General features: G+C 39.9%; 1 protein-coding gene across 1 annotated transcript; it reads right to left on the bottom strand.

The window, feature by feature from the left end:
* Positions 1–1522: 1522 nt before the first annotated feature.
* On the bottom strand, positions 1523–21963 carry rorc (RAR-related orphan receptor C). The gene is made up of 13 exons (XM_012916066.5): positions 21680–21963; positions 21442–21570; positions 16942–16971; positions 7639–7724; positions 6272–6413; positions 5826–6176; positions 5634–5735; positions 5425–5546; positions 4856–4988; positions 4647–4754; positions 4456–4566; positions 3224–3333; positions 1523–3083 (listed from the first exon to the last, which is right to left on the bottom strand). The coding sequence occupies exons 2-13, from the start codon at positions 21491–21493 to the stop codon at positions 2919–2921; spliced, it is 1512 nt and encodes a 503-aa protein (XP_012771520.4). The 5' UTR covers positions 21494–21570; positions 21680–21963; the 3' UTR covers positions 1523–2918.
* Positions 21964–22358: the final 395 nt, after the last annotated feature.

Below are 22358 nucleotides of genomic sequence, written 5' to 3'. Positions count from 1 at the left end.
AAACAACAGCTGCCGACCAAAGCGCAACAAAAATAATCAAATGACATAAAAACATAGGACAAGATGGCAGAATTTAAGAAAGAAAAGATAAAATGAGAAAACCTGAGTAAGAAATAACACGAATCAAAGTAATCATTATTCATTCTGGTTTAACAGCCAGCTGATGTGAGCTGATAAGCGTCAGAGTCGGTGTCTATCTGACAGTTTTCTGTTTTGAAGTCTTCGAGTTCGAGTTTCCATTTTGGTTCTTTAGTTATTCCCCTGTGTGGAGATTTTCGTGTTTGTTACATTTTTAGTGTCCTGCTTGTTCCTCTTAAACCTTTGTTTTGGTAATACTTGAGTTTTAAGTTTTGTGTGTTATGAGGTTTTTTTGTAATATTCTTGTGTTTGGATTTCTGTCTTTGACTTTGTGTTTTTTCTGTATCGTGTTTCAGTGTGAGTTCACATCTCTGTGTTTAGTAGTTACCTTTTGGTTATTTCAGGTTACTCCCCCCACGGGACTGTCTACACCTGTATCTCATTTGCTCAGCTATTTCCACGTCCCTCATTACCCACTTTGTGTGAATAGTCCAGCTTTCCCCTCGGCCTTTGTTGCAGCATCCTCTCCATGTGAGTATTTTTTTGGGGGGGGTCTTTTAGGTTTTTATTATAATGTTTCAGTTGTGAGTGGACAAGTAAGTAAGCATGCGCATCTTTGCTATAATTAATGCTGCCTTTATGTTTAATGGTAAACTAGTGTTTTGATTTACAGTAGTTAGGACCAAATATTCCTATTTCCCATGACCTCGAGTCATGTGTACCACTCATCTGTAATAGTGAAATAACTTGGTGGAAACTGGAAATTCCTTTAAGGTAATAAACTACTAAACCACTCTCCTTCCGCTTACTAAAATCCAGCCATACAGTCAGTTTTCTTACAAACATCTAAGCAAAAGGAAGAAGAGTGGAAATGGTATTTAAGCAAAGGCAAAAATGACCCTTTTATTCTTTTGTTCTGCATAACAGAATATTTAAAGAAACCAAAGACCACTACATACAAGAGCAGTTTAGAGAGTTTTGTTGCCCAAACCTGCATGCAGGAGATGATTAAAGAAAATGTGAGCAGCTTTGATCGGAGCTGTCTTTAACATAAAATCTGTTTGCTGGGTTAATTACATCCCACGGATTTAGAAGCTTTTAATTTGCTTCCTCTCTAACTTGGCTAGCAACCGTTGTGTGCGTGTGTCGATGTGTGACAACCTCAAAAAACCTTTCCACAGACCACTGGTAGTCACCCACAATGACTAATATTTCCTCTGTTTTGCTGCAGCTGCAAATTTACCGAAATTTGCTGGAGACAACTTATTTGGATGTTTTTCAGTATATTCGCTATAGAGCTTTGACTGCAACAAATAAACTTTGGTGTTTGACTTGATAGGGATTTCCCTATAATTCGGTTAATTTTTCTTCCTTGTCTCAGCCTTGCATAAATATTTATGGTGATTTCACAAGCAGTCAAATAAAGTGAAACATCTGCTTGGTGTCACAGCTTCAGCAGTTTATTAGAAGGTTTACAGCAAATTATCTTGAGGGAAATGCCAGCTGTTCCAGGGACAGAGATGATTACATACAGACATACTTAATGCAGAAACATCTCGACATTTCTCATTCACCCGCCGCTCTATTCAAAGATATGTAGAGAAAACAAAACAAGTTCATCTGGGGAAAAGAAGGAAGAGTTAGCACACACGGGAAGAGATTTCTACTTTACACGCTTGCACCTTTTTGTATTATCTCTACACTTAATGCAACAGCTCACACAATATAAAAGCATGTGAGGATTCATTTAAAGGGAACCATTTCAGTGGTACTGCTGCCCTTGTAGTATTTATTGGTCAGTCTATGACAGACACCAGCCTGAGGAGGAGAAACTTCTCTGGAGACATACAGACGCAAAGAGGCAAGTTTTTAATTTAGTATTCAGCATCTAAATGACACTTTCCGCTCTTCATGGCCGGCGGGTGTGACTGAAACTGCTGATGTGAAGAGACAAGATGATTGACTTTCTCAGCTTCCAGGTGCATTAAGCCAGTGTTGCATTAAATACTCCTGAGGGCAAAAACAACCGAGAAGAAACAGGAACAGGATGTAATTTGTGCAAGCTAGCATGCACAGGCTCAACAGGGCATTGCATGATCCTTAAGGAGCATTGCAAAACTTAAACCCTATTATGAGTATGGAAGCTAAAGACAAAGTGGATTTCTGTTTTTAGACCAACATCTGTAGTTGCATATGGTTGCTTTTAGTGCTTGATATTGTTGTTTGTCTTGCAAAGTTTGTTGAAAGCACATTGGTTGGCTTTAGCTTTAACTTATATAGCGCAAATTTTATTTATTTTTTGACAAAGTCAAGCAAGAAACCTCTTGAAATCACTACAAGGTGAAGATACAAACTTTATAAAGTCACATTTGAATCCCTCTGAAGTTTGGTGTTTTCTGCTTGAAAGACAGACTTTCTGTGGACTAACACTTAAAAGTTCGAACTAATGATGAACAGTGGCCTGCCTTTTTGAATTTGTATGTCTGAAAGACACCGTGACACACAGAAGCTACAACTGGACAGAATCACAACAGCACAACCTGAGAGAAAATGAAGCTCTTACTCCACCGACAATGTGCTCTCGAAGAACATCAAAATATGTTTCTCTGGCATCATCAAAATAATTTTAAGCTATCAAAAAAAAAAAAAAAAAATTCTTTTTGACATCATCTAACAAAGAAAAGCTCTGCTGGAAGTCATATAACACTTAACACACGCTACAATTATTGTGTGTTTTTTATTATTAGAAAAATAGAATCTGCCAGAAAGTAATGAGACTCAAACTAATAGGAGTCTCTGTACGTTGGTGCGCGACTGTTTTTGCATATTCCCGTAGATCATCAGTGAGTGGTCCCCGGCAGAAGCTCTGCCTCTGATGCGAACAGCTCCTTGTAGAGCGGAGGAAACAGAGAGTGAGCTGTGAGCGGGTACCGCTGACTAAACCAGTGAAGCTTCTCCATGTGCAGACTGCACAGCGAGCGCAACACCCCCATCTTCTGGTACAGCTGCAGGGAGGACACACACATTTAGCCGTCAGCTTTCTACAGCAGCGAGGAAAGCCTGCGATCTTACGCGTACTCACAGATATGAAACACGGAGCATACAAGCCTTTTAGTGTTTGAACACCCAGGTGACTGATATTTACCTTGTGAATCAAACTTTCTTGATTGTCTCGGTGCAAAATGTGTGTCAGTCCCGACTCCACGCTTCTTTGAACTCTTTGAACTTTGCTCCTGTCCTCCAGACACGGACGATCTGAACACAAAGATGTTTTATGAAAGAAGGATTGAGTTTTTTTCAGGTTGCTCCCTTTAAAGGTGAAAAACATAACAAAAATCATAAAGTAAAGCATTTTGCAGAACAGGCTAGACAGCATTACTTGCTGCATGGAAGTTAAGTCCCTGGCAGCAGGCTGATGCTCTCAGCAGTGAACTTTAGTCAATTTTGGCAGGCAAAAATAGCAGGGTTGAAATCATAAAAGAGTTTTTTAACAAATACATTCAGAAGTTTGTTTCAATTCTATACTTTAGACATATAATGACATTAAAATCTTCAGCGGAACCCATAAAGCACAGCAGTAAAAATAAGGACTGAAGCGATGAGGTGATAGGATCCAGATATTTATCACGCCCTTATTCTGAATGTCCATTGTTAAAATATTCTCTTTGATTCCTTTTAATTTCAGTTTAAAATTCACGCAACAACAACGAGACAGGAAAGGACTTCATTCAAAGGCCAGAAACATTGTCGCACCTTCCCAACAACACCTAAGAACACTTTTTGGAAAGTGTTCTTTGTCTTTCTTGTTTTTTCCTTTTCTGTGTCTTTTCCTTTATTCATCAGTTCATCCTCATTCACTGCGGCCTATTAACTGAACTATGTCTCTTCACGGCCACTAGGGGGCAGAAAGGTTAACTTAATGGGACAGAATGAATTAAAATTACACAAGACAAAATGGAAAAGAGGCAAACTGGATAAGACACAGACACAAAACATATCTGTCATCTATATTTGGGCAGTAATATGATAAACCTACAAGATTTATTCATGCACATCTGACAGTAAGGTCAAGCTTATTCATCTATGACATCCATCCACCCATTTTTGTAACTGCATTTCCAGTTCAAGGTACTTATGACACTAACTCATAGACGCCATTGCCAATTAAGCCTAACAGTCATGTCTTTGAGAAGAAGTCAGAGTATCAAGACAAAGTCCCCACAGGCACAGGGAGAACGCCAAATGAACACATAAAGGCCGAACCCAAGACCGCACCATGTGCCGCCATCATGGAGGACGAGAAAAGAAAAGACCGCTTCCTTCCTGATGTGCTTAAAATGAACGCAGTACGAGTGAGACAGACCGAGCTGGGCTTACCTGCGTTGATGAGCACCAGGGCACTGAAGAGAGCAATCTGTTGCTCAGTCAGCTTTAGGGCACACATGCCATGTGCGAAGTCAAATACTGCTGCGATTAAATCACCACAAGCTGCAAGACAAGAAACCACTGAGCATTGATAAGTTATGGTGTTTAGATAGACGGTTTCACACCTTCAGATAAATCCTCACCCAAAGATTTGAAGACCTCAGTTCCAGCAAACTTCCCATCAAAGAACACAGTGTTGTTCTCTGTGTTAAAGAACCGGCTCATTCTGACCAGAACCACCTCCATGGAGCCTGAAAAGAGTAGGAAGGCAGGTCAGAAGAGAGTAAGATCAAACCTGTTCAGTTATATATATTGTGTTTTAAGCACATCCTTCTAGAAAAGGGAAAATCACCAGTCTTTAAAAGGGCGATCTGGTCGTTCTGGCTCAGCATACGGAAACCCGGGATGTGTTTTGCAAACTCCACCACGAACTGGACGGCATCAGTAAGTCGGATAGCGCAGTGCTGCCACATCTCATCTACTGACTGGGAAAGAGAGTCAGACAGAAGCTCAGTTTGCTTCGCTCAGTTTGTTTCTCATTAATCCTTTTCTTTCACCATAGATTGTTTAAAATGGGCTCTAAAGGGCAAAACATTTCACTCGTCTCACAAAAACTCATCCTCAGTGTCCCAACAATTCAGTCTGCTGCTCAAGTTTCTGTATTTTATCACTCAATTTACCCTGCTGTTTTCTCTCTGATCAACTGAAAAAAAAGATCAAAGAAAGAAGAGGAGGGGGAAGCGATGAAAGACGTTTTCTCAGTTTCCTGTTTGATTCATCAAACAAAACTAGCCTCAGACGTAAAGCATGTGAAATGACATGTTTTGTTTTGAGACTGTCTGAGTAAGCTCACACACATGAAGGAGAAATCGCAAAATTAAAAAATAAAAAATAAAAATGAAGAGAAAACAGTGCACATACTTTGCTCTGGTATGCTTGGATCTCCTCTCTGCTGAAGAGTTTCCACCTGAGAGCTTGGAGCTCTTCCACTCTGTACTGACTGGTCTCTCTGTGGGAACGCACAATGCTGGCACACAGTTCATCTAAAAAAAGAAGAAGACGCACTTATGAATACTATAAATATGAGGAAATTACATGTTTAGTTTGGCTCACTGTGCTCATTTGCTCACCTATGTTTCGCAGGGAGTGAGGATACAGGCTGTATGGATCCTCCAGACCACTATAAGGATGAATCCCCATCATATCATGAGACGACTGCCTGGAGTCAAATCCTTGCATAAAGAACAGAGAAGAGAGACAAATAAGTAACAAAGAAAGGAGGATTCGTCCTGCATGGTGAAGTTCCCACATCTGAGCCTCACCTCTTATATCAGCATGACCGGCGTTGTCTCCCCTCCCTTGGGATCTTGAGGTGGGAGAGATCCCAGAGGTGCGGTAGATCATAGCAGGCACCTGTGAGTCGTTCGGGGAGCACATCAGGTAAGGGTGAATATCAGCGGCGTAGGTCAACAGTTCGGCATCTCCGCTGTATGAGTAGGTCGGGGCCATGGGCTGAAGAAGCTGGGGGGAGCGGTCCTGGCGGTTCTTGGTGGGGTAGGACAACACGGTCTGGGCGTCTCCCTGAAGCTGCTGTTGCTGCTGCTGCCGGTGCCTTTCCACTTCAGCGATCAGAGAGTCGCGCTGACGCTTGGACATCCGTCCAAACTTCACCGCTGGAAATAAACAATCAACAAATGACTAAGCAGCTGCTGCGAATTAACAGTAAATAGATTTGTCTGCCTGTCAGTGCATGTGTGCTTTCTCTCACCATCTCTGCTCATGCCCTGGGCCAGGCACTTCTGTAGACGGCAGTGCTGGCAGCGGTTGCGGCTGGCCCGGTCGATCTGGCAGTTACTTTGCCTGGAGCAGGAGTAAGATACGGTAGGCAGCTGGCTGCGCCGGAAAAATCCCTGAGGGATTAGAAGAGTCAAACAAAAGCTCAATTTTTGACTGGGAAATAGTGATTTTTGAGTTACACATAAAAGTCAGAAGAGAAACATTTTTATTTGCTCTTGTTAATGAGCAGAAATGTTCTCTGGTGGCCAAAATATTTTATTATCATCTGACAAGTTCTAAATTAAATCAGTATAACTCATATTTCCTGTAATCTGTCAGGTATAAGTGATACAAAATATCTAAAATAAGCTAAAACTTGCTATTCAACAGTCCAACTGTAATAGTGAAAGGTTAGTGAGAAACTGGGACTGCTGTGGAGGGCCGCACCGATAAGATTACCTCCGTTTTGCTCAACAGTTTTTTGGTGCGGCCCTGCACAACAGTCCCAGATTTTTTTTTCCTATTGGGAAAATTTATTGGTCACCAATTGTCAAAGGAATTCTTCTAGGAACTAGAGTATTGGGAAATATCGACTTGCTTTCTTGTAGAAAAACAGATGAAATGTTCATTGATTGAAACCAGTTAGCCTGCTAGCAAGAACTTCAAAAATAAAAGCACCTGGATGAGAAAAGTAACTCTGTAGATTCACATGGCTAAATTTTCAAGACACTTTTTAATGAGTTAAACATAAAACATGAATACATATTAAATTATTACGCTTAAGAGACACTGATAACTAGATTTGTTTTATGCTAACATAGCTAAGTGTTTCCTGTTTCCTGCACATTGCTTGACAAATTATTTAAACCAAGTGTTATAAAAACAAAAATGTATTAGAAATTTTAAAAAGCTCAAATGACTGAATTCATGATTTTATATCCAAATGTGGCGCGGCACACTGAAAGTCAGAAGTTAATCAAGAGTAATGTTCAACTGCTAAAACGAATCTTTCTGTTTAGGAAGTTAAAAACTGTAATTTGACATCTTCATCACAAAATAAGAACATGCATTTCCTTTCTGCTTATTTGTAATAAAGGTCATTTTAAAATTCATGGATGACAACATTCATTATATTTTTGCATTAAAAATATAATTTTGATCAAAGAGCTTGCACATACTGATGGATGAATCATTACAGAAATATAAAAACGGATTTTTTTGTAAATTACAGACATTGTTAATTTAAGGCAGCTATGGCATAAACCTTAAAGGCTTCTGGCTGTAGGTTCATAATGAGTGGAGTGATATGAGGTCAGGATCAGAATGATGTGGAAATGAGGTTGTTGTGGCCCATCTCACCTTGCAGCCCTCACAAGTGATGACTCCATAATGAACTCCAGAGGACTTATCACCACAGATTTTACATGGGATAACTTCAATCTGGGCTGAACAAACACAGAAGGAGAGAAAAGGTTTGTTAAATCCAAACTTTAACTTTATAGAAAATAAAATACAGTTCTTAAATGCAGCACTTTTTACGTTTGATCAGTGTAGTTTAACGTGACCTTTGTTGCTCTAATGTCAGCTCAATAGTTCAGACTTTGTATATGCACACACATCTACAGTACAGATGGAAACAAAACAAAACAAAATAGCAGAATAAACGAGTCTGTTATTAATATTAAAAGCAAGCATTTTTAATCATTCCTTTATAACATTTGCAGCACAGAGCTCATCGCAGTGTAAGTAAAACTATACCAACTGTCATTCTAATGACACTGCACATTTTTATCTAAACAATTCAACTGCAAAGTGATTCCCACAACTTTTGCTTTATTCTGTACTTTCCCTTAAGCATCTATCAGTTGTTGTGTGACCATAGTAGACCAAAGGTATTTTCCTCTCAAGCACCTCTTGCCTTAATAATAATGAACAAAATACCTTCAAATGCAATAAGCCGAGAGACTTCTGAGGACATGGAATATTTGCAAATGGAGAAAAGCGGCGAATATGAAGGTGTCAACCTCAGAGTGCTTTCAAGTGGTTGCGTGACTTCTCTTTCACTCTGACTTTCCTGCTTTCATGTCATTTCTTTCTTTGTGAATCCTTCTCTATCTCGCTCATAAAGGACATCGCTGCCAGTAATGCGCTCTCCTTCATCACTGCCAGTAATGGCCATCCCCTCTCACCTCCCCCCATGCCACTGCACTGTGAAACTCTCACACCCCCCCAGTCTTTTGATTAGTGGCGATTTCTGTCACAATCAGATGTCATTTGATTCATTAAAAAAGATGAATTGTAACACGGATCCTTGACAAAAATATTTTTGAGAAGCTCATGAGGAAGTGGGCTTTTTTTCTTTCGCATTATGCCGTGTGGTGATGCAGAGGCATTTCCAGCCTCAAATAACCTAAAATAATGCAGGCGGCTATCTCTTCCCGCCATCGTCTCTCATTAGAAAGTGTGACTGCATTCTTCGAGACAAGCTCTTATAGCTGCAACTTGACAATATACGGGAGTATTTACGTTTCCGTGCATAACTGTGTCAGATTTGTTTTCACGAGTGTGTGTTAGTGTGTCAGTGTGTGCCCTCTTTATTTGGTGCCACGGGGATCACTAGAAGGTTTCTGAGAACAGCCAGTCTGAGATAAAATAAATATAGACACAGAGCAAAGGCATTTACAATCGAGCTGAAAATAATAGAGCCACAAATCTGATAAGACTGCAGCTTCTACTAATGGAACTGTCTGATTAACCTCATGATTGACCATGATAAGAATATTTCACCAGTTTAACTCTGATGCTTAACATTTCACATTAATCTGTCCCTTTAAATTAACCATTAAGCTTGACCAGCAGCCTTTCGCCGCCAGCTGAATATCACATGTAAAAAAAAAAGAACGAAGAAAAGAGACCGAGCTGTGACTAAAATTGTGTTCCTGTTGGTAGTGCTGGATAGTCAGAGAGAACATCAGTGGTCTCTGCTTTTTTAGTTATTTCAGTTCTGATTGTCAACCTCAAACAACAGGAAATCCACCGTGGCCCACAAGCTTTTCGCTGTTCACACATGCAATCTCACACATGCAATCTCACACTCAAACTCATGGCAATCACGCACACCGCTCCTCCAACAGCTTTCCATGTAGTCGTACCTGCGCTCACCTTAAATGAGCCCAACACAACTGTGACATCTTTATTGGTGCCACACAGAAACAAGAATCAATCTGCCTTTAAAAGCCCGACTGCCAAACAGAAATAAACGCCAGGCAGCCACCGAACAGCCCTCTATCAGCAGATTATAGCCATTTTTGTCTCACCTGGTTATCTCCAGCCACAGGCACAGACCAATCAAACCCAGCATCTCCTGGTGTGCGTGCTTGCATGGTTGTATGGTTGTGTGAGATAGAGTGATAAAAATACTGCGCTACCATTATTTCTTCCATTTGTGTCTTTTTCCGTCACGAGCGATTGCGTCTGGTGCGCATTGTAGCTAAACACAGCGCTTGATTTACAAATACATGTTTGTTAAATAGAAAAATGCCAAAATGCTGTCATGACTGGCAACAGTGAAACAACAGCAAGGCCTTTGGGTGCAATAGTAACCTTTTTCAGTTTGATCTGTTTAAGCTCCAGTGACTCTCAATGGCCTTATTAAAAACTAGATGACTGTCTTCATCTTTTTCTTTTGATCATTCCCTTTAGGGGTCGCTACAACAGATGCTAATACAGAATTAAACTATAGTTATTTTGCCTTTTGTCCTGTCTCCTTCTCTTCTTCTCTTTGCCATCACCCTTCACCAGTCGCTGCAGATGGCTGCGCCTGCCTGATCTTGGCCCTGCCGGAGGTTTCTTCCTGTTAAAAGGGAGTTTTTCCTTCCCGCCTTCAACAAGTGCTTGCTCACACGGGGGTTTTGTGATTATCTGGGTTTCTCTCTAATGGTTTTTGGTCTTTGCCTTGCAATATAAAGCGGTTTGAGGCAACTGTTGTTGGGAATCTGCGCTACTGAATAAGATTTTACAAATACACGTACGTTAAAAAGAAAACTGCTAAAATGCTGTCACAACTGGCAACAGTGAAGCAACCACAAGGCCTTTGGGTGCAACAGTAACCTTTTTCAGTTTGATCTGACTTTTAATTTTTTTTTGGCATTTTGTTTTTTTATTTATCAGTGCTGTTAGCGATTCTTTACATTCTCCAGCTGTAAAAACACGGCGCAGCCAATAGACCCAATAAAAAAATAAATGTTTTAATACCTAGTCTTTGTCTATCACCTAGCACCCTAAACACATAAATGTCATGACCTGAGTCCTCCTAGTTGTGGAGTCCAAATTTTTTAAAATAAAAGTAATTAGCAGTGTTTAATATGTAACCGAAGTTTAGTCAGAATTAAACTGGTACTATTTGCTTTACTTTTACTGTTTTTGCAGCGGGTATGGTGTTATTTCTTTCATTATATTTTGTGAGTGTAGGTTTCCTTTTCTTTTCATTTGATTAATGTGCGCAAACACAGAAGAACTCAAAGCGCAGTTCTTCTATTTTAAAGTAGGCCTCAGCAGGCGAGTAGATGTTTTCTTCCTCCATTTCAGATTTGTTCTGTTTTAGTGGCAATAAAACACATTGAAAAATGAGTCATTCTAGTCATTGAAGGCTTTATAGTTCATAACTGCAACATAAACATGACAGTATGCTAATGACAATGCAAAGCTTAAGTGCTAGACAGTTATAAATTCCCACTGCACAGTAATCACATGCAGTAATGCTAATAAACTCATATTGATAGAGACTTTTAAACATGTTTCTGCAGTCCACACAGATTTTTCCACTCAAAAAAGTCTCTTTTGATAGTCATGGCTGCCAACACCTTACGTAAGCAATCACAACCTACAAGTGACGACATACAGTGCGAAACTAATCCTATACCAACCACTTAATGATTGAGGAACAATGAAATGAGATCATTTACACAAAAACCGTTCGCCTGAAAAGTTATTCAAAACTGCCTGACACATGCTGTTGGCAAGTGTAGGGGTTTAAGTACACTAGTGGTGGAGATATTTTGATTTGTCAGTACAAACAACAGCGTGCCACCTCCCACGCTTCCGCACACAGTGCACTGTACACCTAAATGCCGCCACACAGAGATGATCTGATGATCTTTAAAACAGTATTGAGATCTTTCACTGAGAACTTAAATGACAAAGCAGGATTGCTGTCAAAGTAAAAAAAAAAATCATATATTAAATATAATAATATAATATATAGGCTTTCATTTAGAGCTGTAAGCAGAGATGACGTTGTAATGGCTTTTCAGTGAAATTTGGATAATAAATATCAGTCATTAAGGAAAATAATAATGGTGCAAGCATTAAATCTCTTTTTAGGGAAACTGAAAAAGCAAAAAAAATAATAATAATGATGAGGTTAAATGTGCTGAAATTAATAAACCCTCAAACATTTACAAAGCTATAAAGCAAACTGCAAAATGAGGAACGTTTTCAAAATCATTTAGAAAAAATAAAAAGGATTAAGAAAAGATCAAGGACAGTTTTTTATTCCTGGATTTCAAATCAAAAAAAGATTAATTAGTCCTCTCACAACGTTTAAGTCAAACTGAGCACAAGTGTGTGTGTGTGTGTGTGTGTGTGTGTGTGTGTGTGTGTGTGTGTGTGTGTGTGAATACTGATGCAAACCAGCACCAGTTTTATGATGGGATCAGAACACCTGTGATATAAAAAAGAGGGACAATGGGGATTAGCCCCTCGACTCTTAGTTCCCTTTAGTCAGCACTCATGAGTCAGACTACAACCACCATCAATCGAGGCCTTTCTTCTGAACTGAGCTCTCACCTGTAAAGGTTTTCAATCACGACGCTGTGACACAGACAGAGAAACAGACTCGTAAAGTCAAAACACTAACGGCACCGCTGTCAATGCAGGTATTTAAAAAGACTTTTTGACAGGGGTTTATCGTGGAAACTCACGTCCTTTTTCACATCGCCGCTATCAGCAAACTAGTACATCGGACTGCCCCAAATCTCTGAACTCGGCCTTCAGTTTGACCTCACAAAGACGCCAGTTCTGAGACCGTGTCTCTCACGGTTGTGACGCTATGGGCAAAGAATCCCATTTTACCATGATGATACGTACAGGCAGACAGACTCACGGGTGAAAACTGTACCAGCTCCACTGTTGCAGCGTTTAACCAGACACTTTCTTCTCTGTGCCTGAAATTACCTTGTCAGCAGCTTGTTCTATGAACTGTAAACGGACAAAAAAACCCTCAATCTTTCCTCTGACGGAAGCTTACCTTTGAGACATACGCAAGCAAAAGTGCAAACAAGCTTTGTATACAGACTGCATCCACAAACAAACACACTTGCACAGACTCTTTATCCTCATACAGCACATTAACACTCAGCACAGGAGGGCTGTACCTAATGTAGGATCATTTTTTGAGTTTACAACACCAGTGAAGACAAATTCTTTAACCGCTTACTTTAATATGACTCATGGCGAATTAAATTCAATTTTATTTGTACTGTTATTATCTCTAATACATAAAAACACACTTAATGATTTTAATTTAAGGTCGTCCTGAAGTAAAATTTGAGACTTTTGGAACTTTAGCTTAAAACCACTATTTTTCTGCTGCATTTAAAACTATTTTTAAATGACAAAAAAAAAGCAGATTGTCACAGCTTTTTATTTTTAAACAAATAACTGCATGTGTAGTACTGCATTTAAATACATTAGATAAAAGATGAATGTTTTGCTACACATCATACCATACAATACTTTGCAGTGCAAATCCAAACAAATAACAATAAAAAGTCAGGTTACTTTTTTTTCCATTAAAAGAAACCAAGAGTTACAAGAAAACACAAAATAAGCAGCAACTGAATAAAATTAATTTTAAAAAAGGGGAAATAAAGTAAAACCTAGTGCCAGAGAGCGGTTTAATAAGAAGCATTTCACGTCAGCTTTTTTGGACTAAACATTTTCACTCAGAAATAGTTCACTGCTAATGTATTTTTAGGTTTCAGAGCCAGACTGTGGTCGTTTAATAAATGCAAGAACTCCTTCGCTGAGTTTCATTAATTTGCAATAACAAAAAACAGATGGAAAAACCTACTGAGAGATGATTATCTGAGGAATTTTTCAAAGCAGATCTGAACACCAATTAGCATCAGATTTCACATATTTGACTTTGAAGTTGCTCCTGAATTCGGAGGTGTCTGAAAGAGGTAATGTTTTGACAGTAGCAAAGGGTATGAATCAGCTCGACTTGTGTATTTCATTTACCAAATTTTGGGGGGGAATGTGTCACCTGCCATTTTCATGTCTGCTTTGATCTGTAGCCAACCGCTTCTGCTGCTTTGGAAGTGCTTTTGCAGGCTTCTGCACCCAGAGGAACAAGGAAATCCTTTCTGATAAAGAAACTGTGTAACAATCTACACAGGAATCCCCCCAAACACAGCAACAAAGCCATCTCAAGTGCGCCTGATGGAATCAAGTGTGTAACACCAGAGATAATTCATTGTCTCCCAGCTGTGGTCATAACACAAATATATTTAGTTAGTTATTTTTCATCAGAGGCTGCTCTCGTTTTGTTCACACAGGCAGTATCCACAGCACAGCTGCAGGGCAGAGATATGCTGCATCTAGCCGCCATCTAAAAAGCAGCTGCGCATCTGTGTATGCGTGTTTGTGCTTGCGTGTGCTGGTGTGTCTATAAGAGTTTGCAAGTTGCAACGGCAAAAGTGTGTACGCAGCAAAAACAAATTAATCAATTTTCATTGTTCCCTTTGCCTTTTCTCCCTTGTCACCTCTTTGTGTATTTTGTCCATTTTTATTCAGGTAATCTGGGACTTATTTGTGTGAGAAATCATTTTCAGTATCACACTTTTAGCATTTCCTCTGCATCCTGTACGTGCTTGGAGTCGGTCCATTTAAAAGCAACGCACTGCGGTAGTGAAACATCCTGTTTTCCGCACTCAAGTGCAAGACTATGATGATTGATTATGATATATATATAATATATATATGTGTGTGTGTGTGTGTGTGTGTGTGTGTGTGTGTGTGTGTGTGTGTGTGTGTGTGTGTGTGTGTGTATGATTTTAAAAATAAATAAAAACTCAACATCTTAAATATTATATTATAACCTGGTCACACTGATCTTCCACCAATCACTGGCTTCATTAAAAGAATTACTTACAATGGAAACTTGACTTGACAAAAGGTGTTACTACAATGTTATGAATGGGTATTATTTCCAGAAATATACATTTTTATACAACCTTTTCACTCTACAGAATTAGCCTAGCCTGAGGTATACTGTATATGTGGGAGTATCAGAGGGCAGAAATATCTGAGACATGATTCAAATCTTAAAATCATCAAAGAGAGCTCAAAATTGAGTCATATTGCCAAACCGTAAAACTGAAACACATCAATCACTGTGAAGGTACTCAAAATTCAGCCAATGGAGGGACTCAAAACAGATTAGATAATCTTTACTCGCTGAAAACCATAAGCACAGGAACACACGTGTGTGTTTTCATGCTTTCTACAATGCTGCTAAAAACATCCGTCGGTGGGATTCAATAAAACTTGTAAAGCTGTAAAATTCTAGTTAGCACACGAGAAAAAATTGTGAAATATAAAGGCACTTGAAACTTGAGCGGCGTTTTCCTGTTCAACGAAGTATTACACCAGAAACTAAAGTGCAAACCTGAACAAAAAGCTTAATGACACACCCTGAGAAAGTTGATGTGTTTGAAGCCACAGGTGTCTGAGTCTGCATGAAAGCACAGATATTTCAGGGTGACTTGGTGAAGGTTTAAAAAGACACAGCTACTTTTAACCAAAAGGTGACGTTATTATCGAACGATACCGATTTCGTGCACCATCAGAGGCATCAGTCGCAACGTTACCTTATAATCGTAAAGTTTGAAATATGGGAGGCTTGGAGAAAAACGTCATCAAAAAGCACGTAACTGATTTAATTGATAAAAAATATCTTTGATTGAAGTGCCCACACACACACACACACACACGCTGAAGAGCTTCATCCCTACCTCGCATCATCCTCACTCCTCCACTTGTGTCAGACGTTTGTCCCACTTTCACAAACTCACTTGTCCTCTCACTTTGTCTAAGAATAGTCTTTCTTTTGACACACACTCGTTTTTTGGAACCACCTATATCTTTTAATCTTGCTCCTTTTTTTGCTCGTCCTTTATCAAGCTGGGTCGGGTGCTCACTGCAGCTTCAGCATACATATTCAGACTTTTGAGTGTCAGTCACCGCCTCACCTTCCTTGTTTGCGTGTGCATGATTGTGTGTGTGTGTGTGTGTGTGTGTGTGTGAGAGAGAGAGAGAGAGAGATCAAGACAAAGAAGGGGGGACCGTCCCCTGCCCTGTCGTTTTTCTCAAGGTACTTTTTCTTTATACCTTTGTTGTTATCCTTCACCCCCTCACTCTGTATCATATGTCAAAAAATGCTTTATAATGTCTGGCACCTTTGAGACTGTCCATGAGAGAGTTTAAGTCAAACCAGCAGACAGGAATCACTGGAGATGAACTTAAAAAAAATATGTAAGTCACACAAACTTACATTTCTGTTATTGGGAAACTCAGTTTGGAGATTTCAGATATTTTCAAATAATGCATATATATATGTATATGAGAGAGAGAAAATCATTTTAAAGAATTATTTATTCTCCATGTAGCATATTTACACACTTGATTCAGGTTATCTGAGTTTAGCTTACAGATCTCCTCCACTGAAAATGCTCTAAGTAAAATCTACATATTTATCATTTTCATACAATTAGCAATTAGGTTTCAAAAGTACAGCGAGTTAAACATTACCTTAATTAATTATTATGCTGCATGTGTTCAATGTTAAGTTTGCATTTTATTAAAAATTGTTCGGATGATGTAGCTAAAAAAAAAAGGTACGTATTTTGAGATCTGTTATTTTTTTATGTGAGCTCTTCAACTTAACTGAAAAATGTATTTCAGACTATTTTATGTCTTCAGTGCTGTGTTTAAGTAAACACTTGCAGCTGCAATCCACCACAGCTTCTTCATTCTCCACTCATATTTCCCTCCACTTCCATCCCGCCACACAGAACCACAGAAGACCCCCAAACGTTGCCCTTCCTTTCTTGTCTTCTCTGGTTTTGGGTACGTGTGATGAATGAAAACCATTATTATTTAGTCTCAGTTGGTTTATCATCACGCCACCTAATATGAAGGTCGGTGGTGTGTTACACACAGCACCTTCACTCTCGATAACATACACAGGTGTGCTAAAGTTGTGGCAGAAGGTGTTAAACCAAAAAAGTTAAAAAAAGACGAGATGTTATCGCTTTCATCTGCATTCAGATGCCAAAGTGGTTGGTATTTTCATCACTGTTTGTCTGCGAGTGTGTTTGTGCGAGGGGGGTAGCACAGGTGCGACACGCCGCGCGCCGAGTGTGTCACTAATGGCCCCGTCCCCGTCGACACTACTGTGTGTATGTGTGTTTTGCTGTACAGGTGCATGCTGCATGTTCACTAACTATGAAGTTAACCACATTGCATGCACAAATATCTAGCACAAACACAAGCAAAGTTATTACTGCACACACACACACACAAATGTAGACAACTTACTCAAATGACTCTTCTTGGACACGGCACCTCCTAAAGGGAGGAAAAAGGGTAGTTAGTGGATTCAAACTAAACAACTTTGTGAGTCTATGCTTTGTACGAGCATCCTAAAGCGCATTTTAGTGAAAGAAACTCAACCTGCTGTATACTCATATGAATACATGGTGGGCGTTACACAGTGGCATCTAAGCTTCATATTGAATCCAGGAGTAAACATTTACCAATAGAGTTTTCCATCTCTTTGAATTGAAAATGTGATAGCCACTGGAAAATAAATTAGGCATCGGATTTACTTCATTTTTGAGATAAATGTTGTACAGTATAACATTTTAAGAAAAAAGAGTTACAAATGACAGCTAACCCCATCACAAAAGTTAGATGAGACAATCTTTGATTGCTCGATGAATACCTTTGATACCTTAACTTATTGTTCCCTTTACATCTGCTACTAAAAAAAGAAGTGATCATGTTTAGAGTGCGGTATCTCTACTTTTACTTAAGCGAACAATTTAAATACCACTGAAACCTACACAGGAGCTATTCGTAGTGCAATGAATGGATTACAAAAGCACGTTTGACATTCAAATACATATCATACTCACCAATCATAATCAAATATCCAAATGAGCATGTTACTACTGTAACAACAAGTAAAATCCTGACTTTCAAATAGACTGAAATGAGAGGGAAAGTAAAACCGGCATAAAATTACACTGTAGTCATTGTCAGCTCCTAAATGGCAGTTTGATACGGGGTTTGCAGTAGGCAGCACTTTCTTTGGCTTCTTTTCTAGTGTACAATAGCATGTGGACAGATAAGAAGCCTCAGTGAGAGCGGAGAGGCTAAATTAGAGGATTCCTATTTACACTAGTGTGGGTCTATGATATGTTTGTGTGGTGTTTCAGCGCACGCACACACAGGACATAAAGGTAGAGGAAGGTGGGTGTCTGTGAAGCAATAGGTCCTCTTTCTTGTCTGCCTTTGTGACCGCAATTGTGAGAAAGTCTGAAGTGCAGCTAGAGCGACTAAGGGTCAGTTCTTAAGCAGGGGGTTTACTGCTGTGGGTGTATGTATACGCATGTGTGTGAGGGTATGTGTGCGTTTTCTCTGTGTATTTGCGTGTGAGAGGCTGTGTGTGTTAGACAGAGGTTTGAATGCAGGGCAGATAAGTATCAATGGAAGACGTAGAGCTAGCCGGTCTTTGTCTGGCGCCAGATCAGGCCCTTTGTGGTTTCCTCTGTTTTCCTACCCTCATCAAATCAGTTTTGCTTCATAAGCAGAATATATGGAATGAAAGCGCAGCAGTGCACGCACGGAAAATGAAAAGAAAATTTCAACACTCACAGAGCAACTGTTTTAAAGGTGATCGATTAAGAAAAGGCTGATTAATTACACACAAAAAATCAGCTACATTTATTAGAGCATCATTTCCAAATGAGGACGGCCTGAATTTTTTTCAGTGTTTTTTACATTAGTGTTACATCAATGCTTTCCCCTGCGTTCCTTGAATAGTCATTTACAGAAACGCACAGCAGCTTCTCGCCTTACGGAGACGATTTTAAGGCCGACTAATCTGATTTTAAAAAATAAATAAAATGCTGAACCCCGATACGCTGATCGAAAATGAGCGAGAATTGACGCCAACTATTTGCACCGCTGTTATTCCTGAAATGTGTCACCAATGGTATTAAATGCCTAAAATATTGCTGCAGCAGAATTAAATAAACATGCGGTCGATGGCACCTGTGAAAACTAAATGTGACACAGCATGTACATATTTAGCAAGGCACACCTGTTAGCCAGGCCATGAACCATCTACACACACCCAAAAGTGACAGCGGAGGCACAAAAATCAACACCACCCATCAGGCAAAATCTCACTCTCTGCACTGACATCTAAGCTCACTGCTGAAGTGACAGTTGCTGTGTTACATAACAGCACCGAAGACCACTGAACCCAGAGAGGAGGCGACGATTTTGTCACGACCCATCTAGCACAGAAAACATACAAAACATGTGAACATCCAAGACCGGTGCCAAATACAGTAAACAAGATTAAAAAAGGGCTTTTTAAAAATTAGGTTTAGGTAGAATGCTTAATCAGTAAGAAAAAGAAAAGCATACATTTGAGAAGAAGATTACTAAAACAAGTAAAAAAATTACAACATATAGTACCATAACAACTATAAAATATGAAAAGGAATATATGCTAGATGCTGAAACAAAAAGAAATATGTACAAATCAAGTTAAAAGCAAGTCTGATTTGGATGGTTAAGCTGTTCGCCAGGTTTCAAGAAGAATGTGCCAACACGTGCAGTTCCTCTAAAATCTTAAACCCAAAACATCTACACAGCTGAAAATTTTAGGACAGTCGTGTAGCTCAGAAGTACACCGTAAGTAATTCACCACAAGTCTGTAAATAAATGTCGCTGCCAATTTGGTGAAGCAAACCTTTGCAGGAGTTTAAGAAAAGTAAGGTATAGAGTGACAAAAAAAGGAGTAGCACTCACAGTGTCACAAATTGTGGATAATCTCTCTGTAAAAAGAGTCATCTGAACATGTTGGCTTCAAAGAGTTTCTGAAAACATCAGTAGGACGGCTGCAAGGCTAGTGTTCTTTTAGAACAGAAAGTATTTCTTGACTTGTCTGCATTGATTTCCAAGAAAATAGCAGACGGCTGAAGAAGGCCAGATGCATTTTGGTTAAAAGAATAATATACTGTCATTGCTGTGAAGACAGTTTTTGGTTCAGAAATGGCTGCAGAATGATTTACGGTGAAATTAATCGGACCTACAATAGGTCCCTGGGGAACACCACAAATGGGCGTTTATTGGATAATGAACAGGAGATTGTTTTGTTTTGTTTTTCTCTTTTCCTATACTGTACAGACAGGAGAAAAAACCCCAAATGTGGAGCAAGACTAAAACTACTGCTTGAGAAAAGTGAGTGACGCCCACAACAGCCGCTAAAACCAAGACTCTCATCAAGTCAAGAAGAGCCGTCTCAGCAGTACGGAAACTAAATATGAAAATAAAACAGTGCAACCACACTCTAGTTTAACCTGAATAAAGCATCAGCTCCAGGGCCAGATGCATTAGGTATCCTGCACATAATGTTCAAGCTTCAGCTGTGCATCATTTTAACAAATTTACCCCAAACGTTGTCATTTTTACACTAAATTCTGCACGACATGACTTTAACTTACCCAAGGCAAGCTATCTCCAAAGGAAACCACTCTGGAATTATTTGTTTGTATTGTCACTTGCAAATAAAAACCAGAAGAAGAAGAAGAACAGAAGGACATAAAACTTTTAAGAGCCATTTCAGTGTCCCTGTTGATACTGGCATTTCTTTTTTCACTTTTAATCTTACCCTATTTTCCTCCCTTGATTACCATTGACACTTTGCAACATAAACAAAACCCATTTTAAATTATAATTGTGCATCTATAATACATCTATAATGGACACTAAATTGTGCCTGTTTCCTCTCTGACCTGCCTGCTGGTCGCTTTCTTTCTAATGGTTACATAATACTATTAAATCACTAATGGTTCCAAATTAAAACTGTTGGCATTGCGGTCTAAAGGTAATCTAGGGTAACCAGCAAATTGTTTATGTTATGTTTCTGGGGGAGTTTAGGGGGGTAGATAAAAGTATCAATCTGTCAATGTTAGTGGCAAATATCGAAAAACTTAAGTCAAGAAAACCAAAAACTATATCAGCAGTGTGGTGAAATTTTCAAAGGTAAAATACAAAGTTCAGGACTTTGAATGTAAACTGTTGCTGCTATGATCCTCCTACATTTACTGGAGAAAAGGGGACAGGCCTCATTATTGTTTCACCTCTTTAGAAATAAGAACCTATTTATTTGCTTTGCCTCTTACATGCATTAAATGGAGGCACACACATACACACACAAATACATTTTGCAGCACTTCAGACAAGCTGTGTTGCTATCCTGTAGGAAAGGTGTGCTATGGGTTTCTGTGACAGAGAGACAGTCTTATCTCCAGTCACTGCCAATAGTTTGATTATGGCCTGGGAGAGGCTTTGAACAGAAAGGCATTGGCCAGTAATAGAGGCAAAAATTAGAGCTAATTCCCATGGATTACTCCGGCTTACTGCCATTCTTACACACTCACAGCACCTTAACCATACCCCAGTTAAAGGGATGAGGAGGTTTACTAGGGTAAAGATGGATGAGAGTGAAGGGGGAGAAGTTAAGAGTGAACAGAGAGGGAGAGATAGGGAGTCAGCTGGTGCACTAGAGGCCAACAGGATGAGATAAAAGTGAGGAGGAAAGGAGGGGATGGGAGTGAGTGGGCACACAAAGGCATGCTGGGAAATAAGCGAGGGACATGAGGGCATAAAATGTCAAGGCACACTGTTTAGTGAGCTGAAACTAGTCAAACAAATTGTATTTTTCTTGCTGTGACTTTAAAGTTCAGTTTTCCTGCACCTGCCACAGTGTAAATGTAACCTGGAGAGGGAAAATCTCACCTCTCTTGATGGGGGTGTCAGCGGAGGGCACGTCGGGCTCTTCATATTCCATAACTCTCCTGTCAAAACACCAGTAGGTGGGCCTGCACACACTCTCCCCTCACTCACTCGCTCTCTCACTCACGCACTCTGGCGCACACAAACCACAAAGTCCTGTAAGGTCAGTCAGTTTTCAAATCTATCTGCTGACACTGCAGTGCTCAGAAAGAAACGAAGCAAAACTCGAGACTCATACTACCTGTTGGTCGCTCTAGCGCCCAGGCCGGCGCAGGCATTTGAAAACGTGCACTGCCATCTCGCCTCCTTCAAGAGTCTTCACAGTGGCTCCCCAAAATCGGCAGTCATCTTCCTTGGCTTCTTTCTTTCTCTCTCTCTGTGTGTCAGGGTCCCTTATTCAACAGCACTCCTCCTCTTGTGTGGTTGTTTTTGAAATAATCCCGTTCCCCCCTGTGGCAGCAGCAGTGCGGAGAGTGCAGCTGGACCGGCCGGCCGCGCGCCCGCCACCCCCCTCCCCTTGCGCTCACAGTGCGCCCTAGCCGTCCCAGGCTGGAGAGAGTTATGTCACCGGCTCTTACGTAATAGCACCGGATCGGGTTTTGCTTTGAAGTGCTCGGTTGAGAAATATAATCCCATGTTGCTGCCACAAATTTCCGCCACACCAATCGAGAAAATAAAATGCACGGTGGAGACGTTAGATTTCAGTCTGTATGGAAATGGAACATCCTTAAATTAAAAATCCCTTTTCGTGGGTTGGTGTCATTTTTGTTAGAATTACTCGTAGGGCCCTGCCCATACAGTATGGCATACACGGAGGGGTTATTTTATGCCCCATTTTAACACGGGTGGGAGGACAAAAAGAAAACGATGAATAATCGATACGTCTTCTCGGTTTACATCATTGTGGTAAATCCTCTAAG

This window comes from Maylandia zebra, linkage group LG11, assembly GCF_041146795.1.
Source record: "Maylandia zebra isolate NMK-2024a linkage group LG11, Mzebra_GT3a, whole genome shotgun sequence".
Lineage (NCBI taxonomy): Eukaryota > Metazoa > Chordata > Actinopteri > Cichliformes > Cichlidae > Maylandia > Maylandia zebra.
Note: the sequence above shows the minus strand (reverse complement) of the source record. Positions and strands in the feature narration are given on the sequence as shown.

Coding starts and splice junctions, on each gene's coding strand:
- rorc (XM_012916066.5), bottom strand. CDS start 21,493: ATGGAATATGAAGAGCCCGACGTGCCCTCCGCTGACACCCCCATCAAG. Junction 6,414..7,638: donor TCACTTGTGAGGGCTGCAAG/GTGAGATGGGCC, acceptor CTAATCCCTCAG/GGATTTTTCCGGCGCAGCCA. Junction 5,547..5,633: donor TCACTCCCTGCGAAACATAG/GTGAGCAAATGA, acceptor TTCTTTTTTTAG/ATGAACTGTGTGCCAGCATT.